General features: G+C 44.6%; 1 protein-coding gene across 1 annotated transcript; it reads left to right on the top strand.

Annotated features, from left to right (window-relative positions):
- Positions 1–150: 150 nt before the first annotated feature.
- nt5m (5',3'-nucleotidase, mitochondrial) lies at positions 151–20,881 on the top strand. The gene is made up of 5 exons (XM_043711923.2): positions 151–629; positions 17,373–17,473; positions 17,560–17,620; positions 18,704–18,818; positions 20,143–20,881. The coding sequence occupies exons 1-5, from the start codon at positions 297–299 to the stop codon at positions 20,277–20,279; spliced, it is 747 nt and encodes a 248-aa protein (XP_043567858.1). The 5' UTR covers positions 151–296; the 3' UTR covers positions 20,280–20,881.
- The last annotated feature ends 104 nt before the right edge of the window (positions 20,882–20,985 follow it).

The following is a 20,985-nucleotide window of genomic DNA, read 5'->3' as shown; positions in this document are numbered from 1 at the left end:
TTTCCGGAGATTAAACGAGCGGTCGTTTACAGTTGCTTCATATGAGAAGGGTCTTGTCAGTTTTGTAAGCGCCGGAAGGTGTGACTTCCATCATTGCAGAATACTGAAGTATTTTGACCTCTCGGTAGAACACTCAAATGCAAATCCAGTGTGTTCCGTCACTGTGCAAGTAAACACTTTATAATTAGAACGCCGATGTAAATTATCTGCAAACCATGGGAATGCAGGAATATACCGACGGCTACCTCCATTGAATGCATATGACTCAGTGATAGTGTGTTTTCTCTTTCCTATAAATGCAAAAACAAAATCGATTTCCGCTTTGGGAGGATTGCTTTTCATTTTGCCCACTGTACCTGAGCATGATCTTCCTGGCTCGACTGGCAAATCTCCGGAGATCGGGGAACAAAGTGCTCGGCGCAGTGATCAAGTCTGTTTGTGCAGGGCATCACAGTGCTGGAGCCAGGCTGCGGGTGCTGGTAGACATGGACGGGGTGTTGGCTGATTTCGAAGGTGGATTCTTGAAGAAGTTCAGGGACACGTATCCCGAAGATCCCTACATCGAGCTTCAAGATCGCAGAGGTTTCTGGGTTTCGACACAGTATGGAGAACTGCAGCCTGATCTCTGTGTAAGTGGAAAGGCGATTGCTGCAGCGGTTTGATATTAGCTTTGCACATGTAACATCGCAGTAATAGTGTCACTCCCACATCTCGCACCCACGCTTTACAGCTGCAATATACACTATCTCTTGTAAAAAATGTATAACAAACATTAGTAATTGGCAGATTAAAATAAAAACAATGAATGCCAGAAATGTGATATAATAAAAAAAGGCTGGACACACTCAGCAGGTCATCCATCAATGGAAAGAGACATGCACATGCTTTAGATGTCTGACTTTTCATCAATCATGACCCCACAGCCAGTTTATGACATTGGGAGGCCCTACACTATGTCAAGTTTAAGAGGACCCTTTGCATTTCCAACTAAGGGGCAACTTTTTCACGCAGAGGGTGGTAAATGTATAGAATGAGGTGCCAGAGGAAGTGCTGGAGGCTGGTACAATTGCAACATTTAAAAGGCATTTGGATGGGTATATGAATAGGAAGGGTTTGGAGGGATATGGGCCGGGTGCTGGCAGGTGGGACTAGATTGGGTTGGACCAAAGGGTCTGTTTCCATGCTGTACATCTCTATGACAATGAAAATAGAAATGTTAAAGCTTTATATTTGTATAGGTTAAAGCACAGCAAAAAAACGAATTAACTGAAACATATCTTGCTAGATGTCTACTTGCAATGTGAAAAACTTTCAAACAAAAGATTTTTGATTTTTTAATCTGGAGAGTTTATTTCTAATGCCAAAATGGCCCCCATGCATTCAAGGCCTAAGATATCACCTGGCTGCAAAACACAACAGAAAGTACATTAGCCATTGATGCCACCACATTTAACAAGCCATGAATTAAAAATCGCTATTAGAGAGAATTAGTTCTGAGTTTAACCTGACAGTTACCATACCCCAAATAAGCAGCCAAGTTGTGAAAGTGAGTCCTTCATGGTGACTTCAAATAGTACTGGAATTGAGACTGTGCAGTTGGCATTATTCTGCATTGCAAAACAGCCATTCTGCCAACTGACTCACCAACCCAGACACAGTGTGCTACTGAGGGACTGGGAAGGCTCAGTCAAAAGCAAAACAGACATGGGATCAGCCCTCCGTGGCAGGATCAGAGACAAAGGCCAACACCAGGATTGGGAACAGGCATAGGCTTGCACCAGGAATGAAAGGGAGGGGAGGCCTGCACTGAGAAAGATGGGGGAATAAAGCTGGTACTTTTAGGTTCTTTTCCTGAGGTTTCACACACGAAATGCAATTCATACACACCAACTTATGCAAACAGTTAAAGTTTATTACAGCCTGTACAAGCTAGGTGACCCCCTTTGACACTCTTCGCAGGCGTGCAAAGTTGAGTGAAAAGAAGGCCAGAACAAAGGAAACACATCCCTTTTATACAGGTCAGTTGGGAATGCTCACAGGTACTCCGGTCACTCCCACCCCCCCCCCCCCCCCCCATAACCACACATTACCCCAGGTACAATGGTAGGATGAGGTCATCCTCAGAGATAATGTAAATGCCCTAATCCTGGGGAATCGTTATGCAAACGATTTCCTGACTGCATAATTCCCCAAGACAATGCAGGGGTGATATATCCTAGCTTTGGGGCGGCCCTACAAATGAGTTCTGGCTCCACTACCCTGAACAATATAGGTGTGACATACTTCAGTATCGGGGCATGATCACGCAAACAAATTTGATTGACTGGTGGATGGCTATGAAAGCATTTCTGAATGGAAGGGACTGGATGAGAGTTTAATTTGATATTTGCATTAAAATAGTAGTAAATGGCTGCCCAAATGAAGTGTGGATCACAATGAATAGTCATCCACATTCCTGCAGGCTGTCTGTGAGACAGAATGTCACCCCGGGGAGAAAGTGAGGTCTGCAGATGCTGGAGATCAAAGTTGAAACTTTATTGCTGGAACAGCACAGCAGGTCAGGCAGCATCCAGGGAACAGGAGATTCGACGTTTCGGGCACAGGCCCTTCTTCAGGAATGAGCAGAGAGTGTTCAGCAGGAGAAGATAAAAGGTAGGGAGGAGGGACTTGGAGGAGGGGAGTTGGAAATGTGATAGGTGGAAAGAGGTCAAGGTGAGGGTGATAGGTCGGAGTAGGGTGGAGGCGGAGAGGTCAAGAAGAAGACTGCAGGTCAGGAAGGCGGTGCCGGGCTGGAAGGATCCGGCTGAGACAAGGTGGGGGGAGGGGGGATGAAGAAACTGGTGAAGTCCAAGTTCATCCCCTGCGGTTGGAGGGTTCCCAGTCGGAAGATAAGACGCTCCTCCTCCGACCGTCGGGTTGTTGTGGTTTGGCGGTGGATGAGTCCAATGACCTGCATATCCTCGGTGGAGTGGGAGGGGGAGTTGAAATGCTGTGCCACAGGTTGGTTGGGTTGGTTCGTCCGGGTGGCCCAGAGGTGCTCCCTGAATCGCTCCGCAAGTAGGCGGCCTGTCTCCCCAATATAGAGGAGGCCACACCGGCTGCAGCGGATGCAGTAGATGATGTGGGTGGAGGTGCAGGTGAATCTGTGGCGGATATGGAAGTTTCCCTTGGGGCCTTGGAGAGAAGTGAGGGGGGAGGTGTGGGCGCAAGTGTTGCACCTCCTGCGGTTGCAAGGGAAGGTGCCGGGAGTGGTGGTTGGGTCGGTGGGGGGTGTGGATCTGACAAGGGAGTCGCGGAGGGAGTGGTCTCTACGGAAAGCTGATAGGGGAGGGGAGGGAAATATATCCTTGGTGCTGGGGTCTGTTTGGAGGTGGCGGAAGTGACGGCGGATGATGCGCTGTACATGGAGATTGGTGGGGTGGTAGGTGAGGACCAGTGGGGTTCTGTCCTGGTGGCGGTTGGAGGGGCGGGGCTCAAGGGCGGAGGAGCGGGAAGTGGAGGAGATGCGGTGGAGGGCACCGTCGACCACGTCGGGGGGGAAATTGCGGTCCTTGAAGAAGGAGGCCATCTGTGTTGTACGTATTTTGAACTGGTCCCAGGAGGACCAGTTCAAAATACGTACAACACAGATGGCCTCCTTCTTCAAGGACCGCAATTTCCCCCCCGACGTGGTCGACGGTGCCCTCCACCGCATCTCCTCCACTTCCCGCTCCTCCGCCCTTGAGCCCCGCCCCTCCAACCGCCACCAGGACAGAACCCCACTGGTCCTCACCTACCACCCCACCAATCTCCATGTACAGCGCATCATCCGCCGTCACTTCCGCCACCTCCAAACAGACCCCAGCACCAAGGATATATTTCCCTCCCCTCCCCTATCAGCTTTCCGTAGAGACCACTCCCTCCGCGACTCCCTTGTCAGATCCACACCCCCCACCGACCCAACCACCACTCCCGGCACCTTCCCTTGCAACCGCAGGAGGTGCAACACTTGCGCCCACACCTCCCCCCTCACTTCTCTCCAAGGCCCCAAGGGAAACTTCCATATCCGCCACAGATTCACCTGCACCTCCACCCACATCATCTACTGCATCCGCTGCAGCCGGTGTGGCCTCCTCTATATTGGGGAGACAGGCCGCCTACTTGCGGAGCGATTCAGGGAGCACCTCTGGGCCACCCGGACGAACCAACCCAACCAACCTGTGGCACAGCATTTCAACTCCCCCTCCCACTCCACCGAGGATATGCAGGTCATTGGACTCATCCACCGCCAAACCACAACAACCCGACGGTCGGAGGAGGAGCGTCTTATCTTCCGACTGGGAACCCTCCAACCGCAGGGGATGAACTTGGACTTCACCAGTTTCTTCATCCCCCCTCCCCCCACCTTGTCTCAGCCGGATCCTTCCAGCCCGGCACCGCCTTCCTGACCTGCAGTCTTCTTCTTGACCTCTCCGCCTCCACCCTACTCCGACCTATCACCCTCACCTTGACCTCTTTCCACCTATCACATTTCCAACTCCCCTCCTCCAAGTCCCTCCTCCCTACCTTTTATCTTCTCCTGCTGAACACTCTCTGCTCATTCCTGAAGAAGGGCCTGTGCCCGAAACGTCGAATCTCCTGTTCCCTGGATGCTGCCTGACCTGCTGTGCTGTTCCAGCAATAAAGTTTCAACTCAAGAATGTCACCCCACCCACTTCCAGAATGTTCAGCTTCTTGGAGAAAGACAGTACAGTTTAATCCTTTAATATTACATTAATGTCCAGAGAGATAGTGCAATTTAATGTTTTAACATTACATTCCACCCTTTTATCATTTCATGATAAGTCCCCTAGATAGCAGCTGAGAAGGGCCTTAGCAGCTTATTCATAAAGATCCCGCAGCCAGTGTTTAAGCAAGTCATTGAGATGCAACATGCAATGAGTAGGACAGCAAAAATTACTAGCACATGAAGTTAATAGGATCTCCAGGATCCCCGAACAGCCACCTGAGCCTGTCTTCTACGTCCCGAGGGGCCTGACTGAAATCATCTAACTGGTGCTGAATGGACTGAATCGCGTGTATTATATTGTATGATTCATCTGTAACGTGGGTAATGCATTTATTTCCCACCATTGACCAGACCCTTCCTTGTTGGACCAATAAGTAGTCAACAGCATATCTGGTCTGTTGTGCGTACACAGAACATAGAATAATACGGCACAGAACAGGCCCTTCGGCCCACAATGTTGTGCCGAACATTTGTCCTAGCTTAAGCACCTATCCATGTACCTATCCAATTGCCGCTTAAAGGTCACCAATGTTTCTGACTCTGCCACTCCCACAGGCAACGCATTCCATGCCCCCACCACTCTCTGGGTAAAGAACCTACCCCTGATATCCCCCCATACCTTCCACCCTTCACCTTAAATTTATGTCCCCTTGTAACACTCTGTTGTACCCGGGGAAAAAGTCTCTGATTGTCTACTCTATCTATTCCCCTGATCATCTTATAAACCTCTATCAAGTCACCCCTCATCCTTCGCCATTCCAATAAGAAAAGGCCTATCACTCTCAACCTATCTTCGTATGACCTATTCTCCATTCCAGGCAACATCCTGGTAAATCTCCTCTGCACCCTCTCCAAAGCTTCCACATCTTTCCTAAAATGAGGCGACCAGAACTGCACACAGTACTCCAAATGTGGCCTTACCAAAGTCCTATACAGCTGCAACATCACTTCACGACTCTTGAATTCAATCCCTCTGCTAATGAATGCTAATACACCATAGGCCTTCTTACAAGCTCTATCCACCTGAGTGGAAAAGCGCAGCAGGTCAGGCAGCACCCAAGGAACAGGAGAATCGACGTTTCGGGCATAAGCCCTTCTTCAGGAATCTGCTTATGCCCGAAACGTCGATTCTCCTGTTCCTTGGATGCTGCCTGACCTGCTGCGCTTTTCCAGCAACACATTTTCAGCTCTGATCTCCAGTATCTGCAGTCCTCACTTTCTCCTATCCACCTGAGTGGCAACTTTCAAAGATCTATGAACGTAGACCCCAAGATCCCTCTGCTCCTCCACCTTACTAAGAACCCTACCGTTAACCCTGTATTCCGCATTCTTATTTGTCCTTCCAAAATGGACAACCTCACACTTGACAGGGTTGAACTCCATCTGCCACTCCTCAGCCCAGCTCTGCATCATATCTAAGTCCCTTTGCAGCCGACAACAGCCCTCCTCACTGTCTACAACTCCACCAATCTTCATATCATCTGTAAATTTACTGACCCACTCTTCGACTCCCTCTTCCAAGTCATTAATAAAAATTACAAACAGCAGAGGACCCAGAACTGATCCCTGCGGAACTCCACTTGTAACTGGTCTCCAGGCTGAATATTTACCATCTACCACCACTCTCTGACTTCGACTTCTCTATCCAACTGGCCAAACTTCCCACTATCCCATGCCTCCTGACCTTCCGCATAAGCCTACCATGGGGAACCTTATCAAATGCCTTACTAAAATCCATGTACACGACATCCACTGCTCTACCCTCATCCACATGCTTGGTCACCTCCTCAAAGAATTCAATAAGACTTGTAAGGCAAGACCTACCCCTCACAAATCTGTGCTGGCTGTCCCTAATCAAGCAGTGTCTTTCCAGATACTCATAAATCCTATTCCTCAGTACCCTTTCCATTACTTTGCCTACCACCGAAGTAAGACTAATTGGCTTGTAATTCCTGGGGTTATCCCTATTCCCTTTTTTGAACAGGGGCACAACATTCGCCACTCTCCAGTACCCTGGCACCATCCCCATTGACAGTGAAGACAAAAAGATCATTGCCAACGATTCTGCAATTTCTTCTCTTGCTTCCCACATAATCCTAGGATATATCCCGTCAGGCCCGGGGGACTTGTCTATCCTCATGTTTTTCAAAATGCCCAACACATCTTCCTTCCTAACAAGTATCTCCTCTAGCTTACCAGTCCGTTTCATACTCTCCTCTTCAACAATACGGTCCCTCTCATTTGTAAATACTAAAGAAAAGTACTCATTCAAGACCTCTCCTATCTCTTCCGACTCAATACACAGTCTCCCACTACTGTCCTTGATCGGACCTACCCTCGTTCTAGTCATTCTCATGTTTCTCACATACGCATAAAAGGCCTTGGGGTTATCCTACCCGCCAAAGATTTTTCATGCCCTCTCTTAGCTCTCCTAATCCCTTTCTTCAGCTCCCTCCTGGCTATCCTGTATCCCTCCAACGCTCTGTCTGAACCTTGTTTCCTCAACCTTATGTAAGCCTCCTTCTTCCTCCTTACAAGGCATTCAACCTCCCTCGTCAGCCAAGGTTCCCTCACCCGACCATCTCTTTCCTGCCTGACAGGTACATACATATCAAGGACACGTCGTATCTGTTCCTCGAAAAAGTTCCACATTTCAACGACATCCTTCCCTGACAGCCTATGCTCCCAATTTATGCTCCTCAGATCCTGCCCTGCAGCATCGTATTTACCCTTCCCCCAATTGTAAAACCTGCCCTGTTGCATGCACCTATCTCTCACCATGACCAAGGTGAAAGTCACAGAATTGTGGTCACCATCACCAAAATGCTCACCCACTAACAAGCCCATCACTTGTCCCGGTTCGTTACCAAGTACCAAATCCAATATGGCCTCCCCTCTGGTTGGACAATCTACATACTGAGTTAGAAAAGCTTCCTGGACACACTGCACAAACACCGCCCCGTCCAATCTACTTGATCTAAAGAGCTTCCAATCAATATTTGGGAAGTTGAAATTGCCCATGACTACTACCCTGTGGCTTCTGCACCTTTCCAAAATCTGTTTCCCAATCTGTTTCTCAAATCTCTGCTGCTATTGGGGGGCCTATAGTAAACACCCAACAAGGTGACTGCTTTCCTATTTCTGACTTCAACCTATACTACCTCCAAAGGCAGATCCCCCACGAACTGCCTTTCTGCAGCCATTATACCATTTCTAATTAGCAACGCCACCCCCCCTCCTTTTTTACCAACCCCCCTAATCTTACTGAAACATCTGTAACCAGGAACCTCCAACAACCATTCCTGTCCCCCTTCTATCCACGTTTCCGTGATGGCCACAACATCGTAGTCCCAAGTACCGATCCACGCCTTAAGTTCACCCACCTTATTTCTGATACTCCTTGCGCTGAAGTGTATACACTTGAGCCCATCTCTGTGTCCGCAAGTATTCCCTGTCAGTGCTACCTTCTCCACAGCCTCCCTACATTCTTGGACATCCTGAAAAACAACTAACCTACTTGCTGGACTACAAGTCCGAATCCCATCCCCCCGCCAAATTAGTTTAAACCCCCCTGAAGTGTGCTAGCAAACCTACCCCCCAGGTTATTGGTGCCCTTCTGGTTCAGGTGCAACCCGTCCTGCTTGTACAGGTCCCACCTTCCCAGAATGCAGTCCAATTGTTCAAATACCTGAAGTCCTCCCTCCTACACCATCCTTGCAGCCACGTGTTCAACTGCACTCTCTCCCTATTCCTTGCCTCACTGTCACGTGGCACCGGCAACAACCCAGAGATGACGACTCTGTTCGTCCCAGCTTTTAGCTTCCAGCCTAGCTCCCTGAGCACCTGAATGACCTCCCCATCCCTGTTCCTACCTATGTCGTTGGTGCCAATGTGCACCACGACTTCTGGCTGCATACCCTCCCCCTTAAGGATTCTGAAGACACGGTCCGAGACGTCTCAGACCCTGGTACCCAGGAGGCAACAAACCATCCGAGAGTCTCGCCCATGTCCACAGAACCGCCTGCCTGTCCCTCTAACTATAGAGTCTCCTATAACTAGCGCTCTCCCCCTTTCCCTTCTGGGCCTCAGAGCTGGACCTTGTGCTAGAGACCTGGTCACCGCAGCTTACCCCTGCTAGACCATCCCTTCGTTCTGCCAATTCGCAATTAACTGCATTTAGTCCCCTTACGGTACTATTTCCGAGAATGGTCAAACTACTAATGAGGTAATTTCTGTTCTTTGGCATGATCATCCCTGTTGATCCTCTGAGGGACAGCAGCCCTAGGAACCCGTAGCCCAGGGAGGATCCCAGAGTTACTGGACCCCTCCAATCTGCACTCAATCTTCCACTAATCGCTCGGGCTACTGTCCTGCGGTGGATGGAGCCTTCTGTGGACACGGCTCAGTTAGTGGTCCTGCTGTCTTACAGTGAATATGATGGGGAGAATCGGACGTTGTGCCGGTCCCGTTGAGAAGGAACACAAACCCTCTTTTGGCCCAGCAGCACTTAATTGCTTTGTGGCTGTCAGCCGCGAACTGTATGTACCGCCAGCTCCTGTCCTGGCTGGAGTTTCCCCCGATCCGATCACCAGGTAATCAGAAAAAGGTAAGGTCAAAGGCTGAGCTGACATGGGTCCCATTGCAATGCCCACACATTAACTGCCATCCTGCAGTAATATTTAAGCACCTTTGCTCGTCACAGGTGCAGGTGAATATTCCATGGCTGACCTGGCAATGCCGTGGGTACATTGTTTCTGGGCACAAGAGACATTCATCGGGATCAAGGCATAGGCACAACCCCACCTCCATCCAAAGAAGCAAAACAGATAGCTTGTGGGGTCATGGGAAGCAGTACCTTCTCTTCCCTGGGCTCCCGTGTAGTTAGGAGCCTGAGCCTTATCTGAATTTATCAGCTCTACACAGTGACCCGTAGTCATCCTTCTAAGCCTCCTGCTCTGGCATCTGAGGTATCGACCTGTGTGTAGGTTTTGGGGGGGGGGGGCTCACCTGGGAATGGCAACAAATAACACATTTACTGACTGGGAGAGTGGGTAACATACAGTCCAATTACCATACAAAAGCATATAAATCTTATAAAACAAATTGTCCTCCAGACCGAATACTGTGACGGCAGCTATGGTGCTGTAGACTGCGAGTACAGTTGTCAGGCTACTTGAGGTGACCATTGTTTACAGTCACTAAAATGGACCCATGGATCTTTGGACTTTGACTGCCATCGACAATGATAGGAGCACCTGGTACAGTCCTCTCCACCTGTGTCAGCATTTGTTATGCTTTCCTTTATTGGTCAGAGTATTGAGTACAAAAGTTGGGGGGTCATGTTGCGGCTGTACAGGACATTGGTTAGGCCACTGTTGGGATATTGTGTGCAATTCTGGTCTCCTTCTGGTTGAAAGGATGTTGTGAAACTTGAAAGGGTTCAGAAAAGATTTACAAGGATGTTGCCAAGGTTGGATGATTTGAGCTATAGGGAGAGGTTGAATAGGCTAGGACTGTTTTTCCTGGAGCATCGGAGGCTGAGGGATGACCTTATAGAGGTTTGTAAAATTATGAGGGGCATGGATAAGATAAATTGACAAAGTTTTTTGCCTGGGGTGGGGGAGTCCAGAACTAGAGGGCATAGGTTTAAGGTGAGAGGAGACAGACAGATATAAAAGAGACCTAACTTTTTCATGCAGAGGGTGGTACATGTATGGAATGAGCTGCCAGAGGAAGTGGTGGAGGCTAGTACAATTGCAACAGTTAAAAGCATCTGGATGGGAATATGAAGAGAAAGGGTTTGGAGGGATATGGGCCGGGTGCTGGCAGGTGGGAATAGGTTGGGTTGGGATATCTGGTCGGCATGGACAAGCTGGACCGACAGGTCTGTTTCTATGCTGTACATCTCTATGACTCTATAACTGACTTCCGTGTATCCGTACCGGTAGTCTCCCCACCCACTTCAGGGTCCTGACCTTCACTTGGGGGATTTCCCCTCTTAACAACCGGTGTAAGGCATGGTGCTGAGACAGACATAGTGACTAAACATTACCTGGTGTACTGTATCCCGAGGCTACAAAATTGCGGTTAGGGGATTCTAGGCTATGAATCCCAGGTAGGCTGTGGGGTCCAACCTCCCGGCTTCGTACGGGACTCTAATCTCCTAGCTTTAGTGGACCCTAACCTCTCAGCTTCCTGCAAAGTGACTCGTTGGTGTGCAAGTGTACGAGTTACCTCAAAGATTCCATCGCCCAAGTCCCAGGAGATGAGCGGTCGACTGAGTGTTAAGTTTATAGGGAGAGATCAAGGTGGATCATCCGTGTCCAAGCAACACTCAGACAGTCACTTATTCAGTTCACTTGGAAGCTCCGTGTATGTTGGAATCCCACTGCTGCCACCATATGTTAGGTTCTTTTCCTGAGGTTTCACACACGGGATGCAATTCACACACACCAACTTCTGCAAACAGTTAAAGTTTATTAAAGTCTGTCCAAGCTAGGTGACCTTCTTTGACCCTCTTCACAGGTGTGCAAAGTCGAGTGAAAAGAAGGCCCGAACAAAGGTAACATATCCCTATGTTAAAGGTACAGGTCGGTTGGGAATGCTCTCAGATACTCAGGTCACTGCCTAGCCACCATAACCACATGTTACCCCAGGTACAAAGATACGATGAAGTCTTCCTCAGAGATAATGAAAATGTAAATGCCTGAACCCTGGGGAATCGTTATGCAAATGATTTCCTGACTCTGTGATTCCCCAAGACAGTGTAGGAGTAATATGTTTTGGGGCGGCGGATAATTGCAAACAAATTTGATTGGCTGGCGGATGGCTATGAAAGCATTTCTGAATGGAAGGGACTGAATGAGAGTTTAATTTGATTATAGCAGTAGAATAGTAGTAAATGGCTGTCCAAGTGAAGTGTGGATTTCAATGGATAGTCATCCACATTCCTGCAGGCTGTCTGTGAGACAGAATGTAACCACCACCCACTTTCAGAATGTTCAGCTTCTTGGAGAAAAACAGTACAGTTTAATCCTTTAACATTACATTAATATCCCAAGAGATAGTACAATTTAATCTTTTAACATTACAGTATCAAGAGGCAGTTTCCTCTTGATGGGAACTGGGGATGGGATGGCTGATAAATGGGAACCAGCACTGGGAACCAGCTTCTCATTTTTTCAGTGATGAGCAGGATGACATGGAGTAAAATTAACTTATTTTTCATTTGAAAATCTGAAGAAAGAACATGTCCAAATGCACATTTCAAGCAGTGCTATCTTTGAGACAAGCTGTTTCTCTCCATCACTAACCAGTCACATTGGCTTTCCCTTTGCAAGTATATCTACAGGTGGCACTTCTGCAAATCACAGCCTTCTTAGTTTTCAACGTTGAAAACTCTCATCTTCACAGAGACAAGAGCAATTACTTATATCAGCACCTATGAAATGGGAACAGCAATATGACCTGCATCAAATTTAAAACATTTTCTTTTGTGATTATTGGATAGCAAGGTCACTGATGATATCCACAATAATAATGTATGAAGCTTATCATTTTCTATGCTTGGAAGTGCTTTACTTCTATCGTGAGGTTAATGACACCATCATCAGGATTGTCTTTCATCAGAAACTTCATCTCTTTTTTGAAGACATCTAAATCAACCAAAAACACAAAATTGTTTGTAACATTCTTGGACATGGTTACCCTTTCCTTCATGTCAGTTTGAAGTACATCCATCATAGAAATCAAGGATTTCACTTGAAACTTGTCTGTTGGAGGAGAAAGCATTTCATCAGTATTAACCACATCGCCATCATTGACTTCTCTTCTATTTCTTTTCCTTTCATTCACAGACTTGTAATTTACATCAAGCAGTTTTTCTTTTGTTCTGAGTTCAATCCCATCAAAACATTTCAGGTTTCTTCTGGAAGTGAGTGACGTGTCAAGTGCTACACATGTACTAAAGGCTGTCAGTGCATCCTGTAAAAGCTTGGTGGGTTTATGGAGCTGATCGAACAAACAGTTCCAAAGTTTCTCCTGCAGAATTCCACCTTCTCTCCTTGTATTTTTTCAATGTTGTCAGTATAAAGGTGAGTAAGACCATCAAGAATTGAACCAAAACTCTCAGCTAGGGTTGTAGTAGTAGCCTTTTGTTTAGCACACAGTCTGTAGGCAGTCAGTCAATGTGACATTTTATAAATTCCTACTTTGGAAAATAAAAATCACACAACACCAGGTTATAGTTCAACAGGTTTATTTGGAAGCACTAGCTTTCAGAGCACTGCCACAACCACGTGACGAAGGAGCAGTGCTCTGAAAGCTAGTGCTTCCAAATAAATCTGTTGGACTATAACCTGGTGTTGTGTGATTTTTAATTTTGTACACCCAGTCCAACACCGGCATCTCCAAATCATACTGTGGAAATAGAACCAGTTTGATTCAAGTTTGGTATACAGACTCTAACCTCACCTTTAATACATTGTTTGAGCGGCGATGTCCACTTTTTTTTAAATAATACCTTCAGTTGTCTCAGGACTGTGACTTGAAAGAAGTTCTGGGATTTACATATTAATGAATCAAAACCTGCAATCCATTTTAAGTGACTAAATACTTAATAGCAAATTAGGTTTGTTCAATACATTGCATCAATTGTATGACACTTTAATCTTTTACTACAATTCCTGTGTCCTATGATCCTGCCCCATTAACTACCTGATGAAGGAGCAGCACTCTGAAAGCTTGCACTTCCAAATAAACCTGTTGGACTATAACCTGGTGTTGTGTGATTTTTAACTTTGTAGTAACTTTTGCCTTTCCCACCTAGTTTCAGAGAAATGTTTTGGTACAGTGGAATCAGGACACAGAAATGAGACGTGTATGTCCAGTGTTCTGTAAAGACAAGAAAGAATGTGTACATTTGTTGCACAACTGCAGAAAATTTTACTTCAACTAGGCAGCAATCAACTGTAGCCAACAAAGTTCTAGGATGTCTTGCAGTGGAGATATATGATATGCATCATCATCTGATTGCCCTCAGCACTTAGTGAAGTCAACCTTGCAGTCATGGCCTCGATAATCGTGCACCTTTTTGGCTGTAATTCCTCCACTATGCTTTTCTAATTCAAGGAAAGTTAAGAGAGTGTTCAATGGGGAAGCTATCATCAGATGACAGCCATCTTGCAGTAATAGTTAGTTGGATCGATATGTGTTTCCTGAAGAAGGGCTTATGCCCGAAACATCGATTCTCCTGTTCCTTGGATGCTGCCTGACCTGATGCACTTTTCCAGCAACACATTTTCAGCTCTGATCTCCAGCATCTGCAGTCCTCACTTTCTCCTCGATATGTGAAAGATCTGGTGTAGAGTTAACAAACAAACTTAAATATCCTGTTTTTCTCAAGTTATCCAAAATAAATTGTCTTACATTTTGAGCCGTTGTCTGGGTGATTTCCTCACATTTTGTTTTAGATGATTTTGAAAGTTTTCCAAATCCATTGTTTCAATAACGACTTATGTTGTTGGCAAGAAATGGGTCAAACTAAGCAGTGAGTTCTATGAAGCCAAGAAAGTTTCCATTATGTTTAAGCCAAACCTTTAATTGCCTCCCCTAAAGCCTAGTTCATATTCCGTTAATGTACACACAACTGCAATAACGCTTTCAAGTTTGCCTAATAAATATTAAATGTGGCCTTCCTTCAGTGCTAGAGCTGTCTCTGTCAGAAATGTGGATATCCAAGCCCTGGTTCGGGGACTTGGGCAAAGAATTTAACTGGCAATAGTCAGATAGTATACTGTACTATGAGGGATGCAGATTTTGTTTGCCCAGTGAATTCGTGATAATTCAGCAGCCAGAGTTGTAAGAAAATTTAACACAACCATTCCTATCTTCTAAAAGACCTCATGGGACTGAAGAAAGAAAGACTTATGTGAATCTATTTCTCACAATAATCTCTAAGCAAATGAAATAGCACACTGATTACAATTATGTAAAGAGATACAGCAGCTGTCTTGCATACTGGAAGATCCCATGCACAGGAAGGTTAACACTGGTGTTTGGTGATCATGGTTGAGAGAGCATTGTTAGCCGAGATACCAAGAAAATTCTTTGTCCTCTGACAGTTTCTTGGAATACTCAACATCTATTTGAACACTTAATTAGAAACTAAGTTTCATAATTCATACAGCTCCAATGAATACAACACTCTCCCTATGCTAACTTTCAAGTCCAGATTACACGCTCATCTTTTGGAATGGGCCTTGAACCAATAACCTTCTGGTTCAGCACCAAAAAGGTGACCAACTATGTTAAGCAGATATCAGGCGTATCACATATTTATGATTTCTTGACATGCAAACTTTTTCTTGTTAGTTTTTTGAATTACATTTGCATAATTTGTAGACAGGCCAACAAGAGGTGAGGCCATACTGGATTTGGTTCTGGGTAACGAACCAGGCCAAGTGTTAGAATTGGAGGTAGGTGAGCACTTTGGGGACAGTGACCACAATTCGGTGACTTTTACTCTAGTGATGGAGAGGGATAAGTGTGCACTGCAGGGCAAGAGTTATAGCTGGGGGCAGGGAAATTATGATGTGGTGAGGCACGACCTAGGATGCGTGGCTTGGAAAAGTAGGCTTCAAGGCATGGGCACAATTGATATGTGGAGCTTGTTCAAGGAGCAACTATTGAGTGTCCTTGATAAGTATGTACCTGTCAGGCAGGGAGGAAAGAGTCATGTGAGGGAGCCGTGGTTTAATAAGGAATTGGAATCCCTTGTTAAATGGAAGAGGGCGGCCTATGAAAAGATGAGGCGTGAAGGTCAATTGGGGCGATTGAGAGTTATAAGGTAGCCAGGAAGGAACTGAAGAGAGAGCTAAGAGCAGCAAGGAGGGGACATGAAAAGTCCTTAGTTGGTAGGATTAGGGAAAACCCTAAGGCTTTCTCTAGGTATGTCAGGAATAAAAGAATGACTAGGGTAGGAATAGGTCCAGTCAAGGATAGTAGTGGGAAGTTGCGTGTGGAGGCTGAAGAGATTGGGGAGACATTGAATGAATACTTCTCGTCAGTATTCATTCAGGAACAGGACATTGTTGCCGATGTGAATATTGAGTCACAATTAATTAGAATGGATGGCTTTGAGGTATGTAGGGAAGAAGTGTTGGAAATTCTGGAATGGGTGAAAATAGATAAGTCCCCTGGGCCTGATGGCATTTATCCTAGGATTCTCTGGGAAGCAAGGGAGGAGATTGCAGAGCCATTGGCCTTGATTTTTATGTCCTCGTTGTCTACAGGAATAGTGCCAGTAGACTGGAGGATAGCAAATGTGGTTCCCTTGTTTAAGAAGGGGAGTAGGGATAACCCTAGTAACTATAGGCCGGTGAGTCTCACTTCTGTTGTGGGCGAAGTCTTAGAGAGAATTATAAGGGAGAGGATTTATGAACATCTGGATAGGAATAATGTGATCAAGGATAGTCAGCATGGTTTTGTGAAGGGCAGGTCGTGCCTCACAAACCTTGTTGAATTCTTTGAGAAGGTGACTAAGGAGGTAGACGAGGGTAAAGCGGTAGATGTATATGGTCGGATACTTGGTAGTGTGGATGAGCAGAGGGATCTTGGTGTCCATGTACACAGATCTCTGAAAGTTGCCACCCAGGTAAATAGTGCGGTGAAGAAGGCATATGGTGTACTGGCTTTTATTGGTAGAGGAATTGAGTTCCGGAGCCCTGAGGTCATGTTGCAGTTGTATAAGACTCTGGTGCGGCCGCATCTGGAGTATTGTGTGCAGTTTTGGTCACCATACTATAGGAAGGATGTGGAGGCACTGGAATGGGTGCAGAGGAGGCTTACCAGGATGTTGCCTGGTATGGTAGGAAAGGCTGAGGCACTTGGGGCTGCTTTCTTTGGAGAAAAGAAGGTTTAGGGGTGACTTGATAGAGGTTTACAAGATGATTAGGGGTTTAGATAGGGTTGACCATGAGAACCTTTTTCCACGTATGGAGTCAGCTATTACGAGGGGGCATAGCTTTAAATTAAGGGGTGGTAGGTATAGACAGATGTTAGGGGTAGATTCTTTACTCAGCGAGTCGTGAGTTCATGGAATGCCCTGCCAGTAGCAGTGGTGGACTCTCCCTCTTTATGGGCATTTAAACGGGCTTTGGATAGGCATATGGAGGATAGTGGGCTAGTGTAGATTAGGTGGGCTTGGATCGGCGCAACATCGAGGGCCAAAGGGCCTGTACTGCGCTGTATTTTTCTATGTTCTATATTCTAATTCACCCTTCATCTAAGTGGACATCGCCTTTGACACGTGGACAGTATCTGTAGGATTCAAGTATTCAGTTTATAACACATACTTTCAACAAGAAGTAGGAATCATATCAACACTGGATAGAAAATGGTCTATTTTTGCTTTAACTGTGGATCACTTCCAGTGCCACCTGATATTTTTGTTTTGCATCTAATTGTACTTTACAATCAATTAAGTCACTTAACTGCTAACATAAGAAAGAAAATTATTTGAGAACAACATATTCTGTAAATGAAAACTATTTAATATACTTTCTTTTGAATATAACATTCATGCATTTCTTTAAAACAAATATAGGAGAAAGCAAAAAGTATATGGGAGTCAAAGAACTTTTTCATTGAACTTGAACCTATTCCTGGTGCAGTGGAGGCTGTGAAAGAGATGGCCAACATGAAAGAGTGAGTCTGAACTGCAGAAGTATTCATATTCTTGTTTAACCTAACAAGCTTTCTGTACTGATATTATTTCTGCATCTTTTCCATAGCACTGACGTGTTCATTTGCACCAGTCCAATAAAGAAGTATAAATACTGCCCTTATGAAAAAGTAAGTTATGTTGTAATATTGACCAAAACAATGGCTGACATTTATTAAGATTTATAATGTCTACTCCAAAATTTGAACTTTTATCTCGCATGAGTAACCAGCTGCTATAGTGATCTCCAAAATGGAAAGTCATTATGCGCAACCCCAAGTACACTGGATAAAACTATCTCGCCGTTTGAAGTAAATTACTATCCATAATGACAATCCAAACTGTGACTAAAAACAAACTAATAATAACTCAGCAGATTTATGAACAATGGATTTGCAATTTTGCTACACTGGATGCAGATAAAATGTTTGCCATTGATAGCTATCTGAAAAAAAATGGCCTCATAATCCTTGGAAAGCAATCTAACTGGCGTACAGGAGCAAAGAGATTTGTAGGATGTAGATATTGCAAAGCGCTAAAAATAGCAATGTAAATTAACAAGATCACAAGGAAGCAAACAAAGCACTGAGGTTCGTATCCAATGGGATATAACTGAAAAAGAGAAATCATCTTGAAGTTATAACATGCTTGGACCACTGTACAGTTTTCATCTCTAATATAAAAAGGACATAGAGGCAGCAGAAGAGATTCAAAAACATATTTGCTTTGTATTAAAGCAACAATTATAGAAAATAGGAAAGATTACAAATTGAGACTCTTCTCCAGAAAATTGAAGACTGAGGGGTGACCTGGGGTTAGGCTAAAGAAGACACAGGACCCAGGAGCCATCCATGTTAAGATAGTCACTAATAAATCCATGAGGGAATTTAAATGGAATTACTTAGTCCAGATAGTGGTTAGACTATGAAACTGTACACACAGAGCTTTTGAGGTGAATTGCATAGATGTATTTAAGGAGAAGTTAGACAAATACGTGAAGCGGAAGGAATAGAAGGATACATTACAGAGTCTTGATGAAGAAAGATGGGAAGAGGTTCATGTGAACATAAATGGTCTATTTTTGTGATGTGCACACTGACAACTGCAAATAACAAAGAAGGTAATACTGCAAAAGAAAGGAAAATTAGCAACTCTGTTCATCTTTCTAATATTACTGTAACATTATTTGGACATCATTTTCACTCTGTTCACAGTATGCCTGGGTAGAGAAACACTTGGGTAAAGATTTCCTGGAGCTAATGGTACTAACTCGGGACAAAACACTAGTATCAGGCAATTTGCTGATCGATGACAAACCAGATATATCAGGTAAAATAAGTGATCAACGTGTTTTCAATTTAAGTGTTTGCTTAGATTAAAATGCCATTGAATGTCAAGCAAAAATAGACAAAAATATACGTATATTTTGAAATGGAAACCTTAAAGCAATTCCAACCAGTCCAAAGATTCAACAAATAAAGCTACAGTTCACATTAGTGTCAATATTTGTTCCTGGTTCTCTAAATAAAAAAACATTAAAAGGGAATTCTGTATTTGTTACAATCAAAACGATATCCATAAGCATTTAATATTTGGATATATCATACTACAGGAGCTTTTATGATTCAGTGGTAGTGTTCCTATCTCTGAGGCCTGGGTTCAAGTCCCATCAGTTCCAGAGGTGTGTCATAACATCTCTGAGCAGGCTTATCAGTATATTTGTTTTTGCTGGTAGCACTGTGATTTAGCAGGTTAAAATACCCACACTGGAGATCTTGAGTTTAATTCGCAGAAGGGCTATTGTTACAAATTAGCAGCCATGATCACTTTACAAGGGGATTCTTATGGCCCTACCTCTGAACTATGAGGCTTGGGTTCAAGATTCACCTGCTCTATCGGTGTGTAATAACCTTGCAAAAAGTTGATTAGGAAACATGCTACATGGATGGTAGGAATATGTCTGAAATCACTTCAGAAGGAAGATAATATGAAGCACAACATACCTTTTACACAGGTTTATTACTTATTTCCAAATTACTTCTAAACTGAAGGGGAATAATGTGATATTGAACTATTCAAAACAGAAACAGTGAAAAATGGTTTAAATAAATGGACCAGAGCATTCACACTTCTTATGCAAATTGTCATGAAGGTTACTTGTGAGTAGAACCTGCTGTACACATAGGAAGGACTCAAACCCACGCACATTGGTTGCCGGATAGTAATTCTCCCAGTTGGGGGCAAGGGGCTGAATAGGCAAGTGTGCACTAAGGAAAAATAAAAAAGAAGGTGGGGAGAAAGACTTCCACTAAAAATCAATGATTGCTGGATGGTACATCTTTTTAGTAATTCCATCCAGTGGCCACCCAAGACACAACCAGTTCAGTTTTAGAGTGGATCTCTAAATTAGTGCACTTCTGCAATTGTAGAATTCCACACTTCTTCATTTATTAGTGGGCCGGGTTTTTTAATGCAGTGTGGAGGATCAAGCTCATGTACAAAAATGCCCCACCCCATTAGCCAATGAATTCTGACTCTGATTCTCAAAGGATCTTAGTAATTCATAATGCAATTTTTTTGTATCATCTGATCTGTGTTCAAAGTAATTTCCAAAATAATGTCTCTCATTTACACTGCCAATTATATTTTGTAGGTGTGGAACCTTGTCCGAAATGGGAGCATGTACTTTTCTCAGCCTGTCACAATATGCATGTACAACTGAGACCCCCAAAAAGGCGATTGCATTCCTGGGATGATTGGAAACCACTACTTGACAGCAAACGACAATGATGACCTGAGTGGAGCCTGAAATGTCTCAGTGACATGGAACATTGAAACCTAATTGTTTGGTGCAGAACTAAAGGAATGGCGTTTGAAGTTAGTTAATAACTGCCGGTTATTTTGCGCATAAACAATTTATCACCTTGTGTGAGGGATTCTGTTTTCCTGTGTTTTCCATTGATTAGGTACTTTTCAATCAATTATATAGATGATACACGTTTGGTTAGAATCCAATAACATGCTAGTAATTGCATCAATTTTCTATCACTTTTGAACATTGTGCAGCACATTGCAGTTGTCAAAGTTGCCAAGATAAAGAATCAAACATAATCCCATTCTGAAGTAGGCTCAAAGGACCTAAAATGTTAGTCTGCATTCTGTCCACAGATGCTGCCAGACCTGCAAAGTTTCTCCAACAATTTCTGTTGTTGTTTCATAATATTCAGTGTTCTGTGGTATTTAATATGTTGCAGGTTAGAATTTCAACCAAGTCCAGAAATACTTGACAAAAGACACATTGTCAATTAACACACTCAGGAGAAAGTGAGGACTGCAGATGCTGGAGATCAGAACTGAAAATGTGTTGCTGGAAAAGCGCAGCAGGTCAGGCAGCATCCAAGGAGCAGGAGAATCGACGTTTCGGGCATGAGCCCTTCTTCAGGAATGAGGAAAGTGTGTCCAGCAGGCTAAGATAAAAGGTAGGGAGGAGGGTTTT

Source organism: Chiloscyllium plagiosum, unplaced genomic scaffold (genome assembly GCF_037043375.1).
Source record: "Chiloscyllium plagiosum isolate Xiang-an unplaced genomic scaffold, Cpla_swu_hap1 HiC_scaffold_20, whole genome shotgun sequence".
NCBI classification, from domain to species: Eukaryota; Metazoa; Chordata; class Chondrichthyes; order Orectolobiformes; family Hemiscylliidae; genus Chiloscyllium; species Chiloscyllium plagiosum.
The sequence above is the reverse complement of the archived record's forward strand: the minus strand, read 5'-3'. Positions and strand labels throughout refer to the sequence as shown.